Below are 25,134 nucleotides of genomic sequence, written 5' to 3'. Positions count from 1 at the left end.
ATTGCCTTTGAAAACTGGTTAAAATTGCCGCATGAACTTTCTCATATTGTAATTACACTACATTTAAAATATATTTATTTTAAAGGTATTATCAAATAAAAACGCAATGTTAAAATTGCAATCATATTAAATTACATGTACTTTGGTATGTTAGTCAACACATCAAAATAAGCGTACTAGCGCGACAAAAATTCTTTAAAAATGTACTTTACAGTAAAACGTAATAAAACATTATTATAAAGTGCACTTTTTAAAAGTTGATTTAGGCGTGTTATGAAGCATAGGTCCGGTTTCACAGACAGGGCTTAGACTAAACCAGGATTAGGCCATTGTTCAATTAGGACATTTAAGTAATTTTTATAAATGTGCCTTAGAGAGAGACAGAGAGAAAACATTACTGGTGTGCATTTAAAGACAAAACAAAGGCACATATGTTTTAAGATCAGTCTTTCAGTTGAAACAGTTCAGACCTATACTTTAATCTAGGACTAGACTTAAACCTTGTTTGTGAAACCAGGAGAAAGTCACTTAAGTCATGAAAGCCACACACAAGAACCTTACGAACAATATTTTAATACCGAAAGAGAATAATTTCAGGAATCATTACACACTTGATTCTAGAATTTTGAGTTGCAAAGAAGATAAAACTGACAAATTAAAGCATAATTTATCCAAAATATGTTTTTGTTTTGGGTTAATCATGGGTTAATAAACATTTTGTTAGAGCAGGGTGTCAGTAGGTCAAATGTCAGTCAGATCAATCAAACCATTATTCATTGAAATCAGAACATACTAGTCCAAATGAAATGCATTAAATATTATAAAAACACAAAAATGTCTTTATCTTGCACAAACACACATTCTCATTGGGTCATAAAGAGCAGAAATAATGGTGAACCGGGAGGGAGGCAGCTGCAGAAACAGCGATTCCCAGACTGTCCCCTACGCTTGCTGCAGCCATGGCAAACTCTCTCGCACGCTTAGCAGTCTGTCAAAAAACAGCATAAGAAAAAGCATTAGAGACCACTGACTGATACATGCTGATCTAAATCAAATTAACGAACGGCTTGAATGAGGTTCACGCACCTCCTCGCGGATGAAAAAGAAGGTATTTACGTAGGCTGCTCCTCCCAACAGACCCTCATAGAGGACAATAATAAAAACCACCCATGGGTTTGGCAAGAACTGGTAGTATACAGCGAAACCCAACAGAACAGCATTCAAACACTGAGAGAGAAAGAGCAATCCGGGTCATGTAGAGTTCTTTACTAGTGTGTGATATTTACCGTTTCATATGCTTGTATTATTTATTTTATGTACTGTCTTTTGGTTCAGCCTAAGCTCTCACCTGTAAGAGAGACATAAGGAAAATTTTCCTGATCTTAAAACAGATAAGAGACGTGCGGGAAGCAAACACACCGATCTGGTAAAGTGTCTGATACCTGCAGAGGAGAAATAATGAACCACAACTGATATCGTTGAGGTGAAGAATCCCAAGACTACAACTTTTACCGAGTGGAATTGGGATGTTCTCCCCCAAATAAAAAAATTCTGTCATCATTTGCTCAATCTCATCAGATTTCAAACCTTATAGACATTATAAAACCTAAAAGATTTTAATAAATGTCTCACGTTTTTTTATTTTTTGAAAGTTAATGGTCACTAAAACGTTGGTTTCCAACATTCTTCAAAATGTCTTCTTCAAAGTTTTGAAATGACATTCTTTCAATATTCAGATGGACCGTTGATGAAGCTTTGGTGAGCATAAAAGACTTAAAAATCTTACTGAACAACATTTTTAAAGGTAGCGTCATTCAAAGACGAAGTCAGGAAGTGATGTGTCTTACCAGCGATACTGTTCTGCATGTGAGAGACGGGATTCAGGGAAGTAGAGCAGTTCCATCTAATTTTGGAGAGATGGATGGATAGATATTGATATTCAGTGATCACAGATTGTTCTATTTGCTCTTAATGACTTTTAACTAAGACTGTGACAGAAAACACTCACCAGTCCCTGGTTAATAAAATACTCAGCAAAGTAAACCACAGCAAGAGGAATAATAAACTTCAGCAGACCCTGAAAGAGATCAAATGGGTAGGAACACACTTAAAGACTACAGACTCAAAGAGGAAGTGCATTTTCTCACTGCAGCACAATAAGGTGCAAACAAAACAATAAAACACACATACAATGCTATCCTACATGACACACACAAGCTATGCTCACACTTGCGCACCAAGTAATTCTTTTTTTATGTAACACTGGAAGAAGTGAACTGCATTTCTGCTGTTCAGTGGCCTAGAAAACAAATATTTTAGGAAACAGATATCACGTGACTAACTGAATATTACACAATTTATCTCAGTAACTCTATACAATAACGCTACTATTATAGTAATTATAATTTTTGGAGAAAAAAATACTCGTGACAAATGTGCAAGTCATGTCAAAAATCTAATGCTAAAATAGAATCGGTAATCAAAACAATGCACTGTATTCATAGCGATAGGAACACAAGGTCTGTGAATAAATGAATTATTTCTAAAACAATAATGATAATCAAGCAAAAATTACTTAGTGCAAATTTAAATTCCATTAAGTATTTATTGAAATATTAAACAGATGCAATGTTATTTAAGCAGACAAGAAATACCAAACTAAGGACCATATACAGGTACAAAGTAGGTCTAACCTTCATGATGTATAATTTGTCAGTGAAGGTCAGGGGTCTGATGTGCTTGTCCTCTGTCAGAAGGAAGAAAGCGTGGCCAGTACAGTTATCTGAATGGATTATCATACTCATCATCATGAGCATGAAAAGCTGCAGCAATGCAAGCAACGAGTTCCTCACTGTACACACCTTGCTCTTCCTGTGTTGTCTCAGTATCCTCATCTGTATCGGTCTCTTCCTCAATTAAAGGACGTCTCTCCCGGGAGTTCACCTCTCTGCAAGTACCGTGACCATCCTCGTGCCGCCTCCACTGTGGAAATGAGGACGGGAACACCAGGAGAAAGAAATAGCTGAAAGAAATCATAAGAGGAAAAGATATGTTTATGCAGTGAATCTTCTTCACAGGTGCAACCCCAGAGAGTTGAGAAAGTTCTGCTGACCTGACAGCCAAAATAACAGGCACAACCAGCATGATCCATAACGTAACCTGGGGGGTCAGACCAGCCTGTGTAAATGCAGAGTAGAGGAAAGCTCCAGCTACTCCTGATGCCCCTGTGCCGGACCCCCAGCCACTTAACACATCCCTTAAAGAGACAGAAACACAGATGCAAAATATTGATAAACAGCAAGTAAAAAGAAAGATCAGCGACTCAGAAATTATTCTAATATGCTGATTGGCTGCTTAAAAAACATTTCTTATGATGTTGAAAATGGTAGCGCTTTTCAGGATTTTTTTGGTTAATACAAAGTTCAAAAGAACATAATATATTTAAAAGAGAAATCTTCTGTAACATATGTATTCACTGCCACTTTTGATTCACTCTTGATTCTTCAGATGCAAACTTTGGAATGGTAGTGCATACTGTGCACAGAATGCAAATTGTCTTTATGCATAAAATACCTAAATTTCAACAAAGCACACCAAAAACAATATTGTATCCCTCAATTCAAGGAACTTAATTAAACCTTCTATTTCCAGCATAACAACAGAAACATTATATCTCATTATTCAATCAGACTGAAGTTTGTTTGTGTGTTTTTTTTTTTTTTTTTTATCAATCTAGATCAGAAATGCAAAATAACTGCTGTATTTGCCACAGATAATACCTGAACATGCGCATAATAATGTCTTTCAATTTCACATAATTGTTTCTAAAACAGTGCATACTGATCAGGTACAATAATATTCTATTCTGAACACAGCCTGAATAAATGGGAGAAGGCTTTACCTGCTGAAAAACACAGAGAGGGAGAGAAAGGAGAGCTCCCCCAATCCTGAACTAATACTGGCAAAGACGACACCTGAGGAAAAATCCAAAGATTCATTACAACATTCATCAAATCTCATTAATCCAGCTCAGAAGAGGAATGCACACATGCTCATTACCAAATATGCTCATCAATATAGTTGAAGAGAACGACATCATCAGGAAGCTGATTACTGCCGTAAAGAAACACACCAAAACACGGAATCTGTTCATTATAAAAGTAAAAAGAAAACATAATTATTATTAAATAACACATTATAAATAATAAAGGAACAGCTCTTCCGCACTGTAAAGGGCAACAAACTAAATCAGACTTTGTCCCTTTTGACATTGATTTCTCAAACTATTCAGAGTTGCCAATTCATCTCTTAATCACAGTATTTCATAATTTTACCATCTAAACAACTAAACCTGTTTGAAAATGCTGATGGATGTTTGCAATTAGATTTCAAATAAAGAAGTGCTTGCCAACTTTACCCATAAGGCACTTTGTGTATATAGAAAGGTGCTGTAAATTTGATTAGGAGGGTGGGTAAGATATCAGCCAACAGCACAGCCTACAAACAGAAAGAAAACAAGGTGTCAGTCCCTGAACAAATATTTAAACTTGCACTTAAATGCGGGACAAGTCTGTACAGGTGAAACAAAAACTGCAAGAGAAAAAGAAAGACAGGGCAGACAGACAGACGTACTGCAGTGGACACAGGATTGCAGTCATAGCGGCTGCTGTTGTTGTTGCTGATCTCTATGTTAGTCCCATTTGGAGCAGGAGTCTAGTGGAGGAGTCTAGTGGAAAACAAAAAAAACAAGAAATACTGAGCAGTCCATTTTTGCAAAAAGAAGTACACTTTAGCATAGAGTACATATGGAAATAATATACTTGCGAGAGTAATGTTTTCAGAATTTAATTAAATTAAACTATTGTAGTTTACAATTATATGACATACAATTAGTTGAACATAAATTGGATTTATCTTTATATGTAATTTCATTATTACTTCTATTGTCTTTGAAATATGGTTAAAAATGTACTGGCGAATGTACTGGCAAGCATTTACACGTAACAAACAGCCATGGAAGTGTACTTCAGGTAAACACAAGGGATCTTAATTACATTGAACTAATATTATATTATCTTCATGTATATTTGATAACAATCTAATCATAGCCAAGCTCAGAAATGTCTTACAGGTGTCGTTGTGTTTTGAGTTTCCTGTTTTTGTAAGATGTCATGTGCTGCACTCAGCATCACCACATATGCGAAGTTATTGCAAAGTCCCAGTAACCTAGATAGAGATCATGAAGATTACTTTAGATATTGCGTATCACGGTTTTCTTTTAATGAAAAGTTAACAGAGGATTCACCAAAATCCAATCCAATTCCTCCAGCATTGACGACCTGGAGACACACAGACAAACTCAAGATAAAACTTATATATCATCATTTTTTGTCATTAAAAAAAATGTCAGCAAGCATCCTACCAGTGTCGGCTGTATTGACAGGGTCGGAGTTTACTGCTCGATCCATCGCGACCTTTCACAGTGAAAAACTGTCACATAAACTTGATATCTCTCGCTGTGAGACAATAACTGCAGACATCCAATAAAATTACAGATTCATAAAAAACGGTATAACTGTATAACCATAGCTCATCCGTAGCGATGTTATGTCAGATAAACAGAACAACGAATCCATTGCCTTCCACTTTTCATTTTGACAAGCGCCTGCAACAACAACAATCCCAGCAGCAGCAGCAGCGGCGGGTGCGGCTCACAAATCCATCCGACCGAGCGCACGCGGACATAGTTCCCACCCACACTACAGTTATCAGTGCACAATATATTTGCAATTATTCAGTTTATTTTGCATTGCTTTAAATCATACTTTGCTATGTAAATATATTCTGTAATTCTTGTTACAAGAAAAAGCTCTGCAACCAACAGAGAGTTTTATATATCTATTAAAATCATAATCACATCTAGTAGCCTACATTTTTCCAAGAAAGTCTATAAATAACTGGAGAGAGCGATCAATCTATCATTTATCTCAGTTGCAGTTTAGAGGTATATGATTAGAAATATGCCATATTTGCTTATGTTATCAGTTTTTTTTAAAGCCTGATGTGTAAAAGCTGTGGAAAATGTTGTCACAACCTGCTGACAATGTTTCTGTCTGGTAGCACCACAAAAAAAGGCCTTCACTATCCTGAGCTGTGACATCAATGCAGCAAAAAATAAAAATAAAAATAGTCCATTTTATTTAATATATTTATATGAATGCAAAAACAAAAAACAAAAGCACTCACATCATTGGAAAAACTCCCAGACAGGGTGCTCAACAAAAAATATCGATAATGAGAAAAAGAAAAAAAGTCGATACACCTATGCTCCAAAAATTACTTTTTTGTTTTGTTTTTATATATTTCTATGAATAAAATCTTATTGCAAAATGTTTAATATTCTGACAGAATACAGCTATTTTGAACTCAGAAATGTGAACTGGCTGATACTTGCAGACAGATGATGTTGGACACCTACCAGCAGGGCCTAACCATGCCATCCTAAACCCAGACGTCTTGTTTTCTGCAGGAAATATGTCAGATGTCACTGAAACAGAGAAAACATCAGCACAATAAAGGTCACAGGAGTGACCCACAGTTTTTAGTCATTCAATAAATAAATAAATAAAATTAGCTGGTGCTATGGACTCTTTTGGTGCATTTCCACAGTTCTGGCCAAGTCTTTTACATTTTCATTATGTAATGTACATTTTTGAAAATTATACTTTGTGTTGCATAGCCTTTAGACATTATATAACAATAGTAGTAGTAATAATAATAACTAGCTATAGTTAACACCGCAGCAAGCGTGTTTCTAATACAAAAGATGAGAGAGTGACAGTAAAATCCTTTGGAAAGTTGTGGAAACGCTTGAATGAATGTTTTTGTTTTGCTGTTGGAGCGAATGCAAAAATCATATTTGCTGCAATGTCCTGTTCACCACCATAGACGTTTACCCAGCTATTCATTGTACGAAATACTATTTATACAGAATCTATTACGGTAATAAGAATATTTGCACCATGTGAACCTTTTTTTTCTTATTTCTAGCATTTTTTTTAGCATCTAGCCCAAAAGTGCATTAATAAGACCATTAATAGACACCCAACTAAAACACTTTCTATAATCAATTTCTATTATCAACATAAGTGTCTCCATCTGCTGGCCAGTCTTCAGAAATGCATCAGGTTGAATTAGAAAGAAATGGCTTTATTTGGGTGAACAAGGGGTCCGCAGCGGCACTGCAGAGGGTCTGCAAATTAATGTTTGATCACAAACTATTTTTTGTTACAAAAAATTAAAACATGAGTAAAAACAGCAAGTGCATTTTAAATACCCCGAAACGAAAGCAGGAGCAGCACCCTCAGTTGATTTTATAATGAGATGATATTATTGGCGAAACAGATTTAGAAAACACTCCATTGCATTTTTGAGTTTGAGTTCTGTTCTTATTTACAGTGACTTTTTTTTTTTTTACAGCGGTGAGAAAGGTAGCCAACAACAGACATGTTTGTTGATCTCTTGAATGCAATGACCAATCAGAGGTAGGCTACATTTAAGTTACAATCAACTCAACAAACTGTTCTGTTCAGGCATGAGTTCAGTTGAGCTCGCTCTCGCCAATCGTCTCGCAAACAACGACACGATGCAGGCCAAGTAAGAGATTCTTTATGCAGTGTAGACAACTTTACTGATTTTAATGTAATGTTCTGGGATTGTGAACTAAGATGAGTGACAGCTTTTTAGGGATTGTAAAGTGAGCGGCCTTTGGAAGTGACATTAAATGCGTGATTCACTCTGAAGCAGCACGGGACAAAAATATGGCATGTCAAAATAGATATGCACAATACAGACTAAAAGAAAAATATTCGCATCAAAGTTTTTTTTTTTTTTTAATTCCACCATTAATTCCAATTATTTTTTAAAAGTAATGCTTTGTCCTATACTGAAAGAAAGAAAGAAAATAAAAAAACAAGCAATAGAAAACATTACAGAAATTCTAGGTTTCAATTACAAATACCATAAAAACCTTTCAAACCATCAACTTTTAACCATTAAATCCATTAAAAACGGTTTTCTGTGTGTCTTGGAACATATTCCATTAAGGATTTAGGGGTAAATAATCTTAAATATCTATGCATTGCTATTCTTGTCATGGGGCCCCTGCTCCATCTCGCAGTAAAAATAAAATGTTATGTTTTAGTAAGCTTGAAGCTAAAGTTTGAGTAAATATTAATTTGTCCATCTGACAGTAATTTTTTTTTATAAACTTATAGGCTAGCTGAAGTTCAGGTAAATGTATAAATGCCCTTCTGACTAGTAAAATGAAAATGTATGACTGCAAATCCATTAAAATAATATAAAACAGCTGCAAACAACTAGGCCTAATGAATTGCTTAAGTTTTGGTTAATGTCAAAATAACTTTGGTTTTGACAGTAGTCTGTCTTTTTTATCATTTTAAACCTAACTGGGTTTTTTTGGATTCATAATGTAGTGACATTTAGACATTTTTAAGTGTGTCTTAAATTTCCACATATTTTTAAATGATATATTCCACACATGTTTTGGACACCACCATCACGGCAGAAACCCATCCTCATCATCTTGATGAGACGCCTGTTGGTACTGGTGATATTAGTGATGGGAGAAAGGTGAAAAAGGAGAAGAGGTTTTGGAAACGTCTCATTCCACTCTTTTCTCGCCGAAAAGCTGGAAGCATGTCCTGGCTTAGGCTGAGAAGGTGTAGAGTGAGGCCGGATCAAATCTGAGACCTACTGATTGTAAAATCACATGAATGTGATATGTTACGAGTACTGAAGATTTTTTTTATAATAAACATGTCACTGTCCCACAAACACAAATATAGGTGCTTCACAATGCCATAGAAGATCCTTTCTGTCTAAATGGTTCCATACAGAGCTTTTAACATCTGAAGAACGTTTCTGTTTCACAAAAGGTTCTTTGTGGCGAAAGAAGGCTCTTCAGATTATAAAGAGGTGGTTCTTTAAAGAACCTCTGACTGAATGGTTCTTTGTGCATCCAAAAATGGTTCTTTTATGGCATCGCTGTGGAGTGACATTTTAAAGATAAGAAATGAATTATTGATCTGAGCGTATATTAAGATTGCATTGTTGAGGACAGGTTTATTAGATGTCATTACCAAACTTGCGTCACCGTACTAAATAAAGTACGGTGAGTATGTAATATATAAACTACCCCAAATTGAGTATGTAATATTTTATTCAAATCCTTTATGTGATTTAAATTCATATTATTGATATTCCCCCTTTAGATCACACTTCTCTATAGAACATTGTAGAAATTGATCCAGCCTCTGTAGTGGAGCAGGGCGTCTTGACGTCTATACATGCAGTTTGCTGACAATTCTGGAATTTCGGGCAAATACATGTTTATTTCACTGCTTATAATACAATATGCTTCGAATGATCGTTCATATCTAGCCTATAAATACACTACTTTAGCGACAAGACAAAGGGATGTAGCTGTTGTGAGAACAGCGCTGACAGCAGCAATGGTTGTCCCCTGCACCATGTTTAAAGTTTATGACCCGCCCAACTCGGATACTCTGGTGTCAAAATTATTTCAGAATTTCCCAGTAGTAAATACGACTTGAGAGGCCGTTCACATCCAATTTCCGATTAGGAAACTCGTATTTATGATAATTCCAATAGCACGTGAAGGCAGTTACCCTAATTAGTTTATTCTGTTCACCTGTGTTGTATGTTAGTTCCCTTTTTTTGGTTCTTGCTTATAAGGTGAGATAATCATCAAAGAACAAAGAGGACCAGTTTGAACTGTTAATCAGAAAAAAGCACAATAACTTCAAAGAGAGCAAATATAAAGTACAAGCTAATAATCAGACGTGTCTCCTGTCTTATTTCACTGAATGCTGCCAGATGATCTGTGCTTCTCTGTAGCCTAATCCACAGCAGAGGCTCAATCTGGAGGAGATGCATCCCCATGAATGATTTAATGTGTCTAGGATTCGCCAAGTGTTTTTTAAATTTTTTATTTAATCATCATAATCTTTTTACAGAAGTCAGATTTGCTCTAAACGTAATGTATTTTATTGAATAACACTGATTTATGTTTTTGTCTCAGGTCATGGAGTAAGACGTGGAAAACCGCCTGTCACATTTTCTTATAAATTTACATTTAGTTATTTAGCAGACACTTTTATCCACATTGTAGAGCCTCTGAAGTGCTCCCTACTGTTGAGGAACAGCTGGAACAGGACATCCTGCCACATCAGGACTGGCATTCCAGTTCATTTCGACAGCAGATCACTTCACAGAAGAGCTGGACAAGGGTAGGTTTACTGCCATAATCCAAAACATGAAACTGCTCGGTATATGAGAATTTTAATTCAGAAACAAATTTACAATTATTTTAGAGAAGTTTAAGATATCAAGCCAAAAGTGCCCCTAAATGAAGAACCAATTTGAGTATGTAATATTTTATTCAAATTACATAATATTAATTTATATTATTGATATTCCCCCTTTAGATCACACCTCTCTACAGAATATTATAGAAATGGATGATTTTCATGAACCTCCAGCCTCTGAAGTGCTCCCAGATTTTGAGGAACAGCTGGAGCACAGGACTCATACGAGTAAGATTCGATTTTTTTTCATCATCATAATCTTTTTCAGATTTGCTCTAAATTTAATGCATTTCTACGAATAACACTGAATTATGTTTTTGTTTTAGGTTATAGAGTAAAACATGGAAAACTATGATTTACAAAACTTTTGTTACAAATTTTCTTGATTTATAAGAAAATATAAAAGAATTTGTAAATTTACTTGATGAGAAAATAAATGTATTAATCAGTTTGCAATCAAATATATTTATTTACATTCTGACATAAAGGTTTCTGCAAGTAATGTCACTTCTGAAACCCCTATGAGCTCCTTGTTTTGAACTCAGGCCATACATCTACTGCCAGCTGCCAATAAACCGAGTCAAAAACATTTAAAAAATAATAATGGCAGTTTACAGGGTGTTGACAAAGTGTGAAATTTTTAAAGGTTTAAAACACCTTTTTGGGGGGCTGAAATCACATGCTTTGGCCAGTTTAATATTCGCGTTGAACCATTTATTTTAAATAATATTTATAGATATTTCATAAAGTAGAGTTTATAAAGCACAATTACAAAACAGCTTACTGATAATAATCTTGCAATTGAAATTGTAAAGCAGCAGATGATATGATGATAATCTTATGATAATCATCCTATAAATTTACATTCTTGCATCTGGGTTGGTTTACAAGGTTCATAAGATGAACAGATAAATATTCAAGAGAAATGTTCCAACAGACACTGACACAAATCCTCACAATGATGTGTTGTCTGAATAACAGCATAAACGAAACAAAAATTAGGTTAGCAGTGAAAGGTTTAAATGTTTAATGTTTTTTCCAGTGTGCATCATATTAAACAATAATAATAATATACCCCTGAAAGGTATATGTGCATTGTGCAAGTCAAATACAGTTATTATAAGTACTAGAGCAACGTTTCTCTAAAGAGGTAAACATTACAATACATTGGAGTGCTATTAAAAGAAGGAAGAGGGAGGAGATTAGGGCAAAAACAATATTATTATTATACCATTACTCTTTAATATAATTTCTTAGTTTCATAGTTTTGTTTTCACACATGAAAGCAATAAACACTAGAAAGAAAAAGGGAATGGGTCAAATGATGAGTTCAGACAGAGTATAGATGCGTTCGGGTTCAGTGATTCTTTAGAAACATGATGAGGATTGAAATGTAAAAGGCTTCCTGGTGATTAGTAGGCATGGTTGGCCACAAAGAGAGATTCTCCAGCAGCAGCACCCTTATCTCCAGCGGACACATACTTCCCAACACAGGCCAGGCTGTTGTTCTGGAGATAGAAACACAAGACAAAACAGTTGCTTTAAAATGTTCATGCATTAAATGCTAATCCTCCTGAACAAATTACTTCATTCTTACAATCAAGAATCTCAAAAAATATTCTATGTAATAAGCAAAAATAAAAACAAATGAATAACAAATATTTATATAAAATAAAAAACACTGTATAATACATATACACAGACATGATAGATTAAAAAAACATTTGTATTTATATATAAACCATTTATAATAAATAATGAAAAAAAAACATAAATAATTATAAAATTAATTGGAAGTCATTAGAGAAAAAAAAAAAAAAACATGCCAGATTTTTTTTTTTTGTACTACAATTAGAGACGGTGCTTGAGAGAAAATCTGGTTACAAAACTGGGTTTTCGTATAAATATCCAGTAGATGATCTCAAGTTAATAAAACTTACAAGAGCTCTCTTTACGAACTCCTCCTGGCAGGCCTTGCCATTCTCCTTCTTGCCACCCCAGGCTTTGAGGGCAGAGGCCTGCAGGGCACGACCGTAGGAGAAGGTCAGGGCCCAAGGCTTGTGCAGGGGACACTGGTTCATGGCATTCAGGTTGAGTGTGGCCTCCTCCTCACTCTGGCCTCCAGACAGGAAGGTGATACCTACAGAGAGAAAGGGGTGTGGTATGAGGTAACTATACTGCACGATGATAATTACATGCTTAAGAATTTATCAAGCAGGCTTGTGATAAGATAAAGACTCTGTCATGACTGAGTGAGTAACTGCGGGTTGTTTTACTAACCAGGCACAGCGGGAGGAACGGTGCGGCGAAGAGCTGTGACAGTGGCCATGGCGACCTCCTGAGGGGTGTTCTTCTGGGAACATGAATGCCCGGCGGTCACCATGTTGGGTTTGAGCAGAGTGCCCTCCAAGTACACATGGTGGTCTGACAAGGCTTTGTACACAGCAGCCAGAACCTTCTCGGTCACATACTGGCACCTCTTCAGGTCATGGTCACCATCAGGGAGAATCTCAGGCTCCACAATGGGCACAATGCCATGCTAAGGAGAAAGATGACAAAATGTGAAATTATTTTTATTACAAATTAATATAATAGTAATGAATTACTTTATAATTAATTATTTTAATATTCAATACAATCGAAAGGTTTGGGGTGGTTACAATTTTTTTATGTTTTTGACAGAAGTCTCTCATGTTCACCAAGGCTGCATTTATTTGATAAAAAATACAGGATATTGAAAAATATTATTAGTATTTAAAAACAAAATCTATTTTAATACATATTAAAATGTAATTTATTTCTGTGATGGCACAGCTGAAATTTTCAGCATCATTACTCCAGTCTTCAGTGTCACATGATCCTTCAGAAATCATTCTAATATGCTGCTAAAGAAAAATTTAATATTTTCAATGTTGAAAGCAGTTGTGATTTTATGGAAACTGTCCTTTTTTCCAGTATTCTTTGAACAGAAATGTCAAAAGAACAGCATTTATTTGAAATTATTTTTTTTTTTTGTAATATTATAAATGTCTTTACTTTCACTTTTGATAAACTGAATGCATCTATGCTGAATATAATCATTCTCTATAAAAAAAACAACCCAAAAATCATGGATATATAGCTGTAAGTACCATCTGGCAGATGCTAGCGTAACGGGCGAGCACATTGGCGTTCTCAATGATGGCCAGTCTTGAGGGGGTTGTGGAAGTGATCTTCAGCACACACCTCCATTTAGCAAAGTCTGCCCCGTCTTTCTTGTACTGAGCGCAGCGCTCATACAGCCCATCCAGACCTGCAAACACAGAGGCAAATGAGCATTTAATGAGTCATAAGCAAGTGACTGTGACCATTCAGCTATGGACAAAGTCCATCTAATTCCAGCATTTAAGTGGATACGAGAGGTTATAAAATACCATGTGTAATTTTACTACCTGATAATCTATTTTATAGATAGTGATGGGATTTTCACCTTGTGTGGTGGTCTCTCCATTGGTGCCAGCCAGGGGAACTACACCCTTGTCCACTTTGATGCCAACTACCATGCCCCTCTCCTTAAGGAGCTGGGAGAAAAGTTTGCCATCATCTGTCTTCTGGTAGAGGGTCTCGTGGAAGAGGATGACGCCTCCGATGCAGGGCTTGACGCGGTCGTCTGCGGTGAACAGAAGCTGGCGGTACAGTCTCCTGTTCTCCTCTGTGTTCTCAGCATTGATGCTCTGGAATCGCTTGGCCACGCTACCTGTACAGGAACAAAGATTTGAGATCAAAGAGCGTTATTAGATGAGCAAATGGATTGGTTACTGACAAACAAAAACTGAATGTCTTGAAGTACCTGTAGACTCATCTGCAGCAAGAATGCCTTTGCCAGGAGCAACAATCCTCTGAGCAATATCACTCAGCTCCTTCTTCTGCTCTGGAGTGAGGAATGGGTAAGCGTGAGGCATCTTGACTCTGTGGAGGAAGGTGTGAGAGACAAACACACATTTATATGACCTCTGAGATGAAATTATTCTGAATACCAGTACAAACACGTGAATCACATTACAAAACCATTCACCTAAGATCATGTAATGAAACAGGTGATTCTTAAATCGACACCAAAGAGTCAGAGCAAGGGTTCAGATATGGGTGTGTACTTAAATCGTAAACCTTACTAAAAGCACTTATTTTTCTTTCTTCTAGACACATTTTTGTTCGCTACTTCTCGACGAGTTTTGATGCAACATGTCCTTGAGATACAAACACCTATGACCTTGTGCGGCCCACGCAACTGTTAACTTTGCATGATATCGGAAAAAGAGACTAGCGAAACATTAGCATTGTTCAGATATGCTTGTTTTTACTGGATGTCGGCGTTTTATATTAAGAAAAAACTCACCTATTAAATGGGCGTTAAGGAAGCGATTGTTTCTGTACCACACTTGCAGCGTAGCCACGTTGTTCTGCGGATGCAATAAAGGAAGGAAATTTTTAAGCAATTTCACAATAGGATAGCTGGACCAATCAGAACACGAGGCTTGTTTTGATTGACAGGGCGAAGAGACGACGATTGGCTGATGTGCTTTGGAAGGCGGGTTTAAGACTGACGCATCAATAGGGGAGTGTTTTAGATGTTCTTGTGATACGTGACAGAGTGCACATGCAGGAAACAGAGCTGGAAGGGACATTTTAAAGCGCTCCATTGATGTAAGCCAAAACATATGACCTTGTCATGCGTGTGCAGTTATTTCTGTGCTTTTAGGAGTGTATTTAACAGGCTATAAACTAACGCTAATATGTGTTTTTCTTTAATAAAATTAAATCTGATGTTATATTATATTGCTTCTTTGTCTACTGGACATTGAAGAACGGCTCAACAAGAGGCTCTTAACATTCCAGTAACACCCTCTGCTCAAGTTGCATTCAACCAAAGGCCAAATTAAATATAGACAATAATTTGATGGCTCAAAGCCAGTGGTCCAGCTGAGCATTATAGAGCAGGTTGTGATTTGTGAAAAGGGGTCTAAAAGCGCTCTTTGGGATGTTGAATATCAAGCAAAGCCAATAAAGCTGGTTAACATAATTCATGATAAAAAAAAAATTAAAAAAAGATTCTGTTGGTCAGTATTTTGTATTAGGTATCTGAGCAAGACAATTATTTGGAGAATTAAGAATTATGAATGATTTACTGATGGAACACTTCAGTCATTGGCTAAATTATGAAAGTATTTAAAAATAATTATTTTTACAATAATATGAATAATTACAGTAGTAGTAGATTAATAATAATATTAATATGTGATAAAAACAAATACAATCATGCAGCAGTAGAAGATAATTTGCAAATGCATTTAAATAAAAGCAATAAAACAATATATTACACAAGTAGCGTATTTCTGCAATTCACATTTTTGTACTACAGAACAAAAGAAAAGAGCATGCACATTTTTACCGTGTTTTTGGATGAAGTGAGCAAGAGATACTCTCCAAATGGAGGCAGAGGAGGTCTGGATAGTCTGTGACACCCGTTTGGTGCTAGATGACCTGTATTTATTCAGACAAAGTGACCTTTGACATTCCGTGGGTTTGGCTAATCTTAGTAGCAGGCAAACCCACGATGCAACCGGAGAAGGGCGATGTGACATTCATGGACACTGGCATGCAGCAAAGAAAGGTTAAAGAGAAAGGCTCTGAATGGCATAGACATGGTATATGATTATTAATGTTCTTGCTACATGCATTAATTGTAGCATGCATTAATGCCATCCCTGTTAAATAATGATGCAAAGGGGGGCTGGTGGTCTACAGATGACTTCAATAATAGAATCAAACTTCTGCGTGATGTTCTTTGATGTTACTCCATGCACTCCCTATAAACCTCCTCTATCTATGAGATTACTGTCATCAGAAAAGGGATCTACTGTCATGAGATCTTCTGTCATGACCTTTCATCTCTCAAACATCTTCTCAACAAAATCGCTGTAATCAGCAAGAGCTACATGAAAATAGAAAATAGAAAGCCTTTATAGAAAAGTCTAGAAGCTTCCAACAAATAAATTGAACATTTATTTAAACTGCATGTTTCATAAACGACGCAGAAAATCCAGGACAATCCAACAAAGAATGTAAAATCTTTTTTTTAATATCTCACCACCAATGCTTGATAGATAATAAATCGACTGTAAACAAAGCCTCATAAAAAACTCTTTAATTTATAAAAAAAAAAAAAAAGACTTTTGCCAGGCAACAGAGGGACCATCAATAAGAAGTGACTTTGACATAGTGTGTTGGCTGTAAGCATTCAAAATATCGCCACATACATTATCACATTTTACATAATACAATACGCACACATAGTTAGATCATATTTCTTATGTAATAACCGAGACGATGCCCTGTAAACAATTAGATCAGTAAAAATAGGAAATAGTTTTTGTTACACTTTTACAGCATTACAGTATATCACAAAAGAAATCGAATCTAAAATTGGTCGGTCAGAACTATATGTATATAAAAGTGTATCTCATATAAATATAGGTGAGCATATAGTCCAGACATTTCAAAGACATCTGGATCAGAATAAGATACATTGAACAGCATATATGGTTTATAGATTCATATCCATATTTCTCTTTGTATGAAGCACAAATGCCATCTTACCAAATACAATGATGCCAAAGAGAAACACACAGGCGATTATTGCTGACTGGAAAACTAGAAAAAATAAACAAAAAAGTACATAAATGTAAAAATCTTTTTGTGCTTAAAATGTAAAAATGCTAAACGTAATGTTTAAAAGTTCATGGCACTTCTTAAAGCCAAAAGCTACAAATTCATAAAAAACAATGCTTGTGTACTTCAGCAATTACAGCTGTTTGGAAACCCGGTGTGAATTATCCCATTCATCCCGATATGAATGAAATATGTCCAATAACCATTTACTACAATAGTATGTTTTGTGCTGTTTTGTAATATATATGCTGTTTTATTAAGTATGAGAAAAATAGTCTTACATGATTCAATTGAACAATATTCCCAATAAGTGCACATCTGAATCTTTATTTTAATTAAATCAATGAATAGTTAAATTGTGAATAGGAAGAATGCGGTAATGCAAACTTTACAGAACAGCCAAAGACTGAATCACAGTTTCTCTAGAGCTTAAAACATACTTTTAAGTGTCACTTGGAGTTGGAGCTTCTAAGGCATCTTTTAAAATGAGGAGGATCTTTTTCCTTTCATCCACCCTTCTACTTAAACTTGATCTCAAAGCAGAAGCAGTTGATGGAGTCACACTCTGGAGGCTGACAGGTACAGGCACAATCCCACATCGCACACTACATTAAACAAAATCAGGAAAAACAGTCTTATACCAGTTCTATTCATATTTATCGGCATGGATAGGCAGGATTTTATAAACTGTTTATTATTCAGAAAAACCAAAAACACTTGAGTTCTTTGATAATAAGGTTATTTAATAATACCATCATAATGTTATGAGGCAGTGTTGGGGGTAACACATAACAAGTAACACGAATTGTGTAATCAGATTACCTTTTTCAAGTAACTAGTAAAGTAACACATTACTTTTAAATTTACAACAAAATATCTGAGTTACTTTTTCAAATAAGTAACGCAAGTTACTTTGTTTTCCCATTTATTCACTGACACCTCTCCAGTCCCCGTGTTGAGAGAAATCGTAGACCAGAGGCACTTCCTTCAGAGTGAGATTCATTCATTTCACTTTTGGTGTAAAAAGGCCTTTACAGTTGCCAAAAATATAACTGTTTTTTTTTATATAGTTTCTGTTATTTAAAAAAAAAATTAAAACAAGCAAGCCCAACCCAGGTGGCAAAAAGTAACATAAAAGTAATGCAATGCATTACTTTCCATAAAAAGTAACTAACACAATAATTCTATACACAATACTTTTTTATGGAGTAACGTAATATTGTAATGCATTACTTTTAAAAGTAACTTTCCCCAACACTGACCATTGGTAACACTTTACAATTAGTTAACATGACTAACTAAAAATAAACACACTTCTACAGCATTTATTCATTTTAGTTAATGTTAATGTTACTATATAAACCAGCGATTGTATCTGTTAACAAATGCAGTGTGAACTAACTGAGAACAAAGAATTCTCATAGTTCATGTTAACTCATGCATTAACTAATGTTAACAAATGAAATCTTATTGTAGAGCATATCACACTAAGGGATCAAAGACTTCAGTCTTACGTGGCAAAATTGCAGCATAAAGCGTACAGAGTGTATTCAGCTTAAAACAGGAAGAGACAGTGAATGTGTGACTTACATTAGGGGAGGGACAGGAATAGTCCAGACAGGACTGCAGAGATGGTGGACGGCAGTCACATGACTGGGCACATACTAAACAGTACTCGCAAGGAGAGAAACTTGTGCAGCAATCTGAACATTGAGGATCACACTTGGCCTGCAAAGTCAGAGAGCTGTTACACAATGCAAAAATGACCCAAAAGAGAGAAGAAAGAAGCAGTGAAAAATCAGGCTACATCTGAGACAGAAAGGCTACTGTATAGCAACTGCCATAGATATTGATTCTAGAATATTGTTCAGTAATTTGGCTAACATAAAAGTTTTATAAAGAGGAAGTGATTATGCTGAAGTACCTTGAGACAGTAATGACACCACAGCACAGCCGCAAGGAAAATCATGTAGAGTCCCACAGAGATCATGATGATGGCAGGCAGCGGGAGGGAAAGAGCCCACACAGGAACAGCCTGACAGAGAAGATGCATACATCACTATATTTCACTTCTTATTAGTACATCTTATGGGAAAAAGAGCATTGATTAGTATTTTGAATTAGCTTTTTTTCCATTACTGTTATTTCTTTCATAAATAAGCATTTTAGGATTTCACCTCTGTAAGTTACTAGGTTTTTAATCCCTGTGAAATGTTTATTCTCATTATTAACTTTACTTCATATCACAAATGGCCCCTAAACATATAAACATGTTAAAATATAAATTTAAAATTAGACGTGTAAGGGAGCACCTATCTGAAATCAGAAAATAATGCTACTACACTCTGATTTGTGTAATTTAATAACACAGAGCTGAGAAATGTAATGTATGCTTAGTGAAAGACGAGATTAATGTAATAAAGTCTGACTGAACACCTATTTTAATTTGTGTGTAGGCTATATTAGTGTGCATTTAAATATATACGGCCGTTTATTATCAGTATTATTATTATACATTATTTAATATTATTATTACCAGTATTGCACAGTATGCAATAAAAAAAAGCTTTACACTTCATTTGTAAGGAAAACCGCTAACGTTAGTAACGTTAGATTGGTTTAGAAACGCACAGATGCTGTTACAGAAATCAAATCTTCATAACGTAGCAAACATAAAACAATCAGTACATACCATTATACCGTCCCTGCATTCCCAAATTAATTGACCAGGGTTTTCAGTTATCAGTAGGTTTATTTAATTTAATGAAACCAGATATTTACTTCAGATACCATATTGTTCTGTAGCGAAGCTGACCAATGTTGTCCTAGCAACCGAGATACGACTTCCTCCGAGTGTACGGCGCCCTGGAAGGACCAAACTTGATCCATAGTGAAAACGTAAGAAAAATTAGAAATTACTCGGATTTTACGTTCATAAAATTGATGTTAGACATTTAGCGTCCCAAATAATTTGTATGTTATATACAGGGCTGTATTTCACTGCAGATTACAAAATACATGCTTTAAAAAGTAATCAGTAGCTGCTAACGTATTTCGTTTAGTAACGTAATGTAAATACTTTGAACTAAGCTATGTAACACAAGGGAACATATACTTGATGTCTTATTTTTATGTTTTCCAACTCTAAATAAAAGTGACATCTACCAGTCATACGATTTGTGTTTTCTTTGCATTTTTTTAACAATATCAGTTTTCCACAGCATTTCTATGAATAACAACAAAAACAAATTTTAAATCTATCAATCAATATAAATTCAATTTGAATGGGATTTCGTGCTGTTTCCAAACACACTTTTTCAATTCAATTCTTAGAAATATTAAACGTAATGATAACCCACTCAAAATATGAGAAAATAGAAAAAGAGTTAGTGGATCAAATTTTTCAAAGATCAAGAGAATCAGGCGTGGACGAGTCTTAACTTTGATAATGAATATATCTTTGGGTTTGAGACTTTAGTCTTTGCAACTTCAGGGATCTCATCTATGCACAATCAGCTTGTAACACTCCAAAGAGAAAGCAAAACTTGAAATCGCATCATAGGACCCCTTACAGCCAATATGATGCACTGAATGCAGTAAACGAGCATAATTTGCACTACACATTATTTATAATATTAACTCTGTTGCCATTTACATAAAGCAGTTGAATTTGATTTTATTGTATTTTCATTAAATCATAAAATGATTCAAAAGAGTCAAGCTAGAAGCAAAGGAATACAGATTCTTCTTCTTCTTCTTAGTGCCTTGTGTCATTTATATGTGTCTGTATTTACACACCTTTATTTTGGTATTTGTTTGTGCAGACATATTTCTACAACCATACACATATCAAATGTTAGGTTTAGTTTCAATGCCTTCTAGTGTTCAATTGTTGATCGATACGCCTGAGAAAACGAGAGACAAAAAGCCTGACAAAGTACTTTTTTCTTGAAGATTGTTTGGAGATTACTTGTGGATTATTTTTTATATTTATAATAAGCATTTTAAGACCCACTCCTAATTCTTTTATTTTCTTTATACAGTCATTTAGTATTTTATTAGCTTTATTAAATTCAAATTTTAATTTAATAAAATGTTCAATATACATTCATTTATTCATTCATTTATCAAACTCAATAACTACATTTCTAATGCAAGAGCAAATTGTCTAAATAATTCTGCAGTTCATTCTTTGCTTATATGCATATGTCAGTTTATTGAGTGACAAAATGACAGAACCAGAATAGATAAAACATTGTATAAGCAATGTTAGTCATGAAAGATGTAAAGGGAAAGCCTTTAATGAAAACTGTGTGATTGAAGAATTGTGGGTTGAAGCCATAAATTATATGGTCCGAGGACAAAAGACCTGAAAAGCAAAGGATTGCCATTTTCCTGCTTTGATTAGTAAGTCATTTAACCCTTAACCCACATGAAAGAACCACACATGGGCTGTGTTGTTAAATTACTTCTAATATTAATTTAAAATCTTAGAGGGTTCTTCAAGTAAATAGTTTAAGATTCAGTGGACAAAACAGTTTGAGGACCTCGGCTTTAGACTAGCTTTGTAGAATGTCTACACAGTGTTTCTAGCAAGAAATGAGAAAGCCAGTGAAGGTGTGTGAGAAGCTCATACTTGAGATTACTTTCCAATCACTGCAGCTATTTCTTCCTCCAGCCAGGAAATAAGAGAATCTTCTGACAGAAATTTAGAGAATTCAGCAGTAACCAAACAGAAAATGAAGAGAGTTGACAGATTAGTGCTGGCTTGTGTCCAACACACGAATTCAGACCAAACCCTTGAGTGTAAACAGAAGCTCAGATGAAACAGTGAGAAGAGACTGCAGTCAGATCAAGCTGAAATTCATTTTGCTTTGTCATTGTGATGTTAAAAACATACATGGAGTAGGACAGTTCACATTCTCATGAACAGAAGAAATGGAGTTAAAAATGATGAAACCAGTCTTATTCATTCAGATATGCCCACAAATTCAATCCTGCTGCTAAATAACTCACCATGCAGTCACATCAGGGGCCTGTACTCTTAAAAATAAAGGTGCTTCACATTGCCATAGAGGAAAATGTATTTGTCTAAATGGTTCCACAAAGAACCTTTAACATCTGAAGAACCTTTCTGTTTCACAAAAGGTTCTTTGTGCACTGAAAAAAAAATGATTGAATTGACAAAAATAAATTAAGGTAAGTGGTTGCAATCGATTTATTTTAGCTACATGAATTGTTTGCAACCACTTACCTTTAAATTTGTAAAAAAAAATTTCAGTGTGGCAAAAGAAGGTTCTTCAGATTTTAAAAAGGTAAAAAAGAGATTGTTCTTTAAAGAACCTTTGACTGAATAGTTCTTTGTGGAACCAATAATGGTTCTTCAGTATCACACGAGTGCTGATTTTGTCCCAAATTTATTTTGCGATTAATTGTGATTAATTATATATGTTTTATATATATATATATATATATATATATATATATATATGTATATGAAGAGTTTATATATATATAAAAAAAGAGTTTCAAAAATCACGTTTTTTTGTTTTTATTCTATTCTATTCTGTCAATTAGCCAGTATTTGTTTTGTTATTTTTTACCTAATCAAAATAACCCAACTGCAGTTTGATTGAATTAATTGTAATGCAAAATGAAAAAAAAAAAAAAATGGTTAAAAAACAGAGTTATCTGTTTTTGCAAATGAACTTTTCATATATATATATATATATATATATATATATATATATATATATATATATATGTTGTTAGCGTATGGCCTCTACACTTACTGTTTCCAACCATGGGCAAGAAAAAGGGCTTTATTTTGCTAGATCGCTCATCTGTGATGAGTTAACAATGCAAAACCCAATCTTCTCAATGCTTTTATTAATCCTGACCATTTTGTGCTTTGGAAATATTGAAAAAAAATGCATTGTTTTTATGTAGTTATTGCTACTGGGCACACCTCAGCAGAAGTATTTCAATTATGAAATAACAGGTTTGACTTCATGGTCAAGTTCTCACAACTTGACTGCGTTTCTGTTTGCTGCAGATTTGATATAGCTTAGTTGAAGTTCACAGTTGAGGAGAGATGCACAATTAATTTATTTCGTTTATTGTAGGCTATAAGTCTATTTTTTATTCTTATTAGGGGTAGGTAAAGAATACTTTAATACAGTTAACATTATATGACCACAAAGACCAAACTTAGAATTCTGAACTATATATCTCCTACAGACTATGTATCTACACAAATCTCTTCATGTTCTCACTGAAGCCTGACTTGCCTTAGGCACATGCAAACAATGAAAACATTTTTATCCTACAATGCAGTGGATTTAGTAAAAAAACAAAAGAAAAAGAAACATATTCAGTTAACCATTCTGTCATACGCCGTCAGAAAAAAATGTGTCTTTAAGGCTAGAACAGCTTGTCATTGACGCAGTACGCTTAAAGGGACATTTCTGTACCTAATTTAATAATAATAATAATAATAATAATTAATTACATTTATATAGCGCTTTTCTGCTTTTCTAAGCACTCAAAGCGCTCTACATTGTGAGGGGTGGTGTCTCCTCGTCTTAATTTACCCCTAAAAGGTTGGTAGTAGTACCTTAAGGGTACATGTTGTATGGTACTAATATGCATTATTTAGGGGTAATTACTTGTACTGCTCAAGTGACAAGCTGTCAACCTAAATGTACAATATTTGAACTTTTCCTGACAGTGTGCTAAATAAGCTTGTCTTATGACTCTCTACAAGACTTGCCAGCATATGAACTTTCAATAAGGGGCATTTATGTTCTGCCTTTTGTATAAATGTGATGTTATATGTATTTGCTTTAACCCTATACAGCCTTGAGTGTAAACATATTATATGAAATAATAGTCATATACAATATATTATTAAAAGTTTGAAAATGTTTTGTTGTTGTTGTTGTTGTTGAGTGTCATTTAGGCTTTTATGGATCATATAGTGAGAGTATGGAGCTCATACTAGAGGAACAACAAAACTCAGCACACAAAATGTTATTAACAGGCCCAAACTGATACAAAAAAATATGTTACTTGGTGCAGTTGCTTATATTTATATGGTCAAAAAGTAAAATAAATTCTGATAACTTGTAGTGTAAATCAAGTAGATCATTGCAGACTATAGCAGACTATTTACATAAAAATATCAGTTGTCACTCACTATCTCCCAATAATATGTCTTAGTAAGATGATATTTTAATTCTTAGTTTTATGATCAAAGCTCTGTAGTTTGTATTGTGAGGGGGGAGGAGGGAGGATGATATGCAATACAATGACGACTGAGAGATGAACAGAGAAACATTCCTCTAAAGCCTGTATCAAATTTGATAATCTAAAAAATCTAAAACGCCAATCTAAAAAATGATGGATAATCAAGTAAACTATGCTGTCCCGTAAGTATGAAGTATCTTGAAATATTACTAACAATATAAAAATTATTCCTATGCAATATTGGCATGAATCCTTTTTAATTTGTGATAATTTTGCACTGATAAGGGACAACACACCACGAAAACATATTTTATTACATAAACAGTTTATACAGAGTAAAAACTAAAATTTTCGATTCATCAAAATATCTACCATTAGCAGCTATTACAGCTCTGCATAATCTGGGCATCCGAGCTGTGAGTTTATTCAAACATTGACTTGATATATTATTCCAATCCTCCTGAAGGATTGCCCAAAGATGATTCACACTGATTGGATCACGGTCCAGTTCCTCCCATAGTAGATCAATTGGGTTGAGGTCGGGTGATCGGGGAGGCCATTCCATGACAGACATGATGCCAGCTGACTGTTTCCTCTCCAAATATGATTTGCACAGCTTGGAAGTGTGCTTAGGGTCATTGTCTTGTTGGAAGGTGAAGCCAAAACCACACTTTGCCAGGGGTGTTTCCAAACTTTTGGAGGGCAGTGTATATTTTTTAATAATTTAATTGATTGCTCTCAGTGTCTAAGTAAAAACTGCAACTGATTT

At 34.8% G+C, this 25,134-nt stretch overlaps 3 protein-coding genes across 5 annotated transcripts; all 3 read right to left on the bottom strand.

Moving 5' to 3' along the window:
* Positions 1–553: 553 nt before the first annotated feature.
* Positions 554–5,678, bottom strand: LOC306853839 (battenin-like). The gene is made up of 16 exons (XM_079391490.1): positions 5,585–5,678; positions 5,423–5,474; positions 5,306–5,339; positions 5,130–5,226; positions 4,633–4,713; positions 4,418–4,497; positions 4,060–4,145; positions 3,902–3,974; positions 3,113–3,256; positions 2,862–3,022; positions 2,694–2,782; positions 2,009–2,077; positions 1,848–1,903; positions 1,349–1,442; positions 1,087–1,227; positions 554–988 (listed from the first exon to the last, which is right to left on the bottom strand). Exons 1-16 carry the CDS (start codon positions 5,585–5,587, stop codon positions 872–874), a joined length of 1,377 nt encoding a protein of 458 aa, XP_079247616.1. The 5' UTR covers positions 5,588–5,678; the 3' UTR covers positions 554–871.
* A 5,177-nt stretch (positions 5,679–10,855) lies between these two features.
* On the bottom strand, positions 10,856–16,010 carry LOC306853698 (fructose-bisphosphate aldolase A). Of its 2 annotated transcripts, XM_079391306.1 has the most exons (8): positions 15,838–16,010; positions 14,785–14,848; positions 14,239–14,357; positions 13,879–14,145; positions 13,541–13,701; positions 12,690–12,948; positions 12,350–12,549; positions 10,856–11,917 (listed from the first exon to the last, which is right to left on the bottom strand). In XM_079391306.1, the coding sequence occupies exons 3-8, from the start codon at positions 14,348–14,350 to the stop codon at positions 11,822–11,824; spliced, it is 1,095 nt and encodes a 364-aa protein (XP_079247432.1). In that variant the 5' UTR covers positions 14,351–14,357; positions 14,785–14,848; positions 15,838–16,010; the 3' UTR covers positions 10,856–11,821. The 2 variants fall into 2 exon arrangements, with proteins under 2 accessions (XP_079247432.1, XP_079247433.1); XM_079391307.1 differs by lacking the exon at positions 15,838–16,010 and having other exon boundaries at positions 14,785–14,861.
* Positions 16,011–16,506: 496 nt separating this feature from the next.
* On the bottom strand, positions 16,507–19,979 carry LOC306853815 (uncharacterized protein). Of its 2 annotated transcripts, XR_013782772.1 has the most exons (5): positions 19,810–19,979; positions 19,042–19,152; positions 18,708–18,845; positions 17,558–17,722; positions 16,507–17,099 (listed from the first exon to the last, which is right to left on the bottom strand). XR_013782772.1 is itself a non-coding variant. In XM_079391464.1 (4 exons), the coding sequence occupies exons 1-4, from the start codon at positions 19,810–19,812 to the stop codon at positions 17,636–17,638; spliced, it is 339 nt and encodes a 112-aa protein (XP_079247590.1). In that variant the 5' UTR covers positions 19,813–19,974; the 3' UTR covers positions 16,507–17,635. The 2 variants fall into 2 exon arrangements, 1 of the variants encoding a protein (XP_079247590.1); XM_079391464.1 differs by having other exon boundaries at positions 16,507–17,722; positions 19,810–19,974.
* Between the last annotated feature and the right edge of the window lie 5,155 nt (positions 19,980–25,134).

This window comes from Barbus barbus (genome assembly GCF_936440315.1).
Source record: "Barbus barbus genome assembly, chromosome: 3".
Taxonomy (NCBI): Eukaryota; Metazoa; Chordata; class Actinopteri; order Cypriniformes; family Cyprinidae; genus Barbus; species Barbus barbus.
The sequence above is the reverse complement of the archived record's forward strand: the minus strand, read 5'-3'. Positions and strand labels throughout refer to the sequence as shown.

What these genes read in the sequence shown, in the direction of transcription:
- LOC306853698 (XM_079391306.1), bottom strand. Translation starts at nt 14,350, where the DNA reads ATGCCTCACGCTTACCCATTCCTCACTCCAGAGCAGAAGAAGGAGCTG. An exon ending in CGTTCCTCCCGCTGTGCCTG is followed by an intron (nt 12,550 to 12,689) that starts GTTAGTAAAACA and finishes TTCTCTCTGTAG; the next exon opens with GTATCACCTTCCTGTCTGGA. An exon ending in AGTTCGTAAAGAGAGCTCTT is followed by an intron (nt 11,918 to 12,349) that starts GTAAGTTTTATT and finishes TTCTATCTCCAG; the next exon opens with AACAACAGCCTGGCCTGTGT.
- LOC306853839 (XM_079391490.1), bottom strand. An exon ending in GCAATCCTGTGTCCACTGCA is followed by an intron (nt 4,498 to 4,632) that starts GTACGTCTGTCT and finishes TTCTGTTTGTAG; the next exon opens with GCTGTGCTGTTGGCTGATAT. An exon ending in TCCTTATGTCTCTCTTACAG is followed by an intron (nt 1,228 to 1,348) that starts GTGAGAGCTTAG and finishes TTTCTCTCTCAG; the next exon opens with TGTTTGAATGCTGTTCTGTT.
- LOC306853815 (XM_079391464.1), bottom strand. An exon ending in GGTGTCATTACTGTCTCAAG is followed by an intron (nt 18,846 to 19,041) that starts GTACTTCAGCAT and finishes CTGACTTTGCAG; the next exon opens with GCCAAGTGTGATCCTCAATG. An exon ending in ATTCCTGTCCCTCCCCTAAT is followed by an intron (nt 17,723 to 18,707) that starts GTAAGTCACACA and finishes TGTTTAATGTAG; the next exon opens with TGTGCGATGTGGGATTGTGC.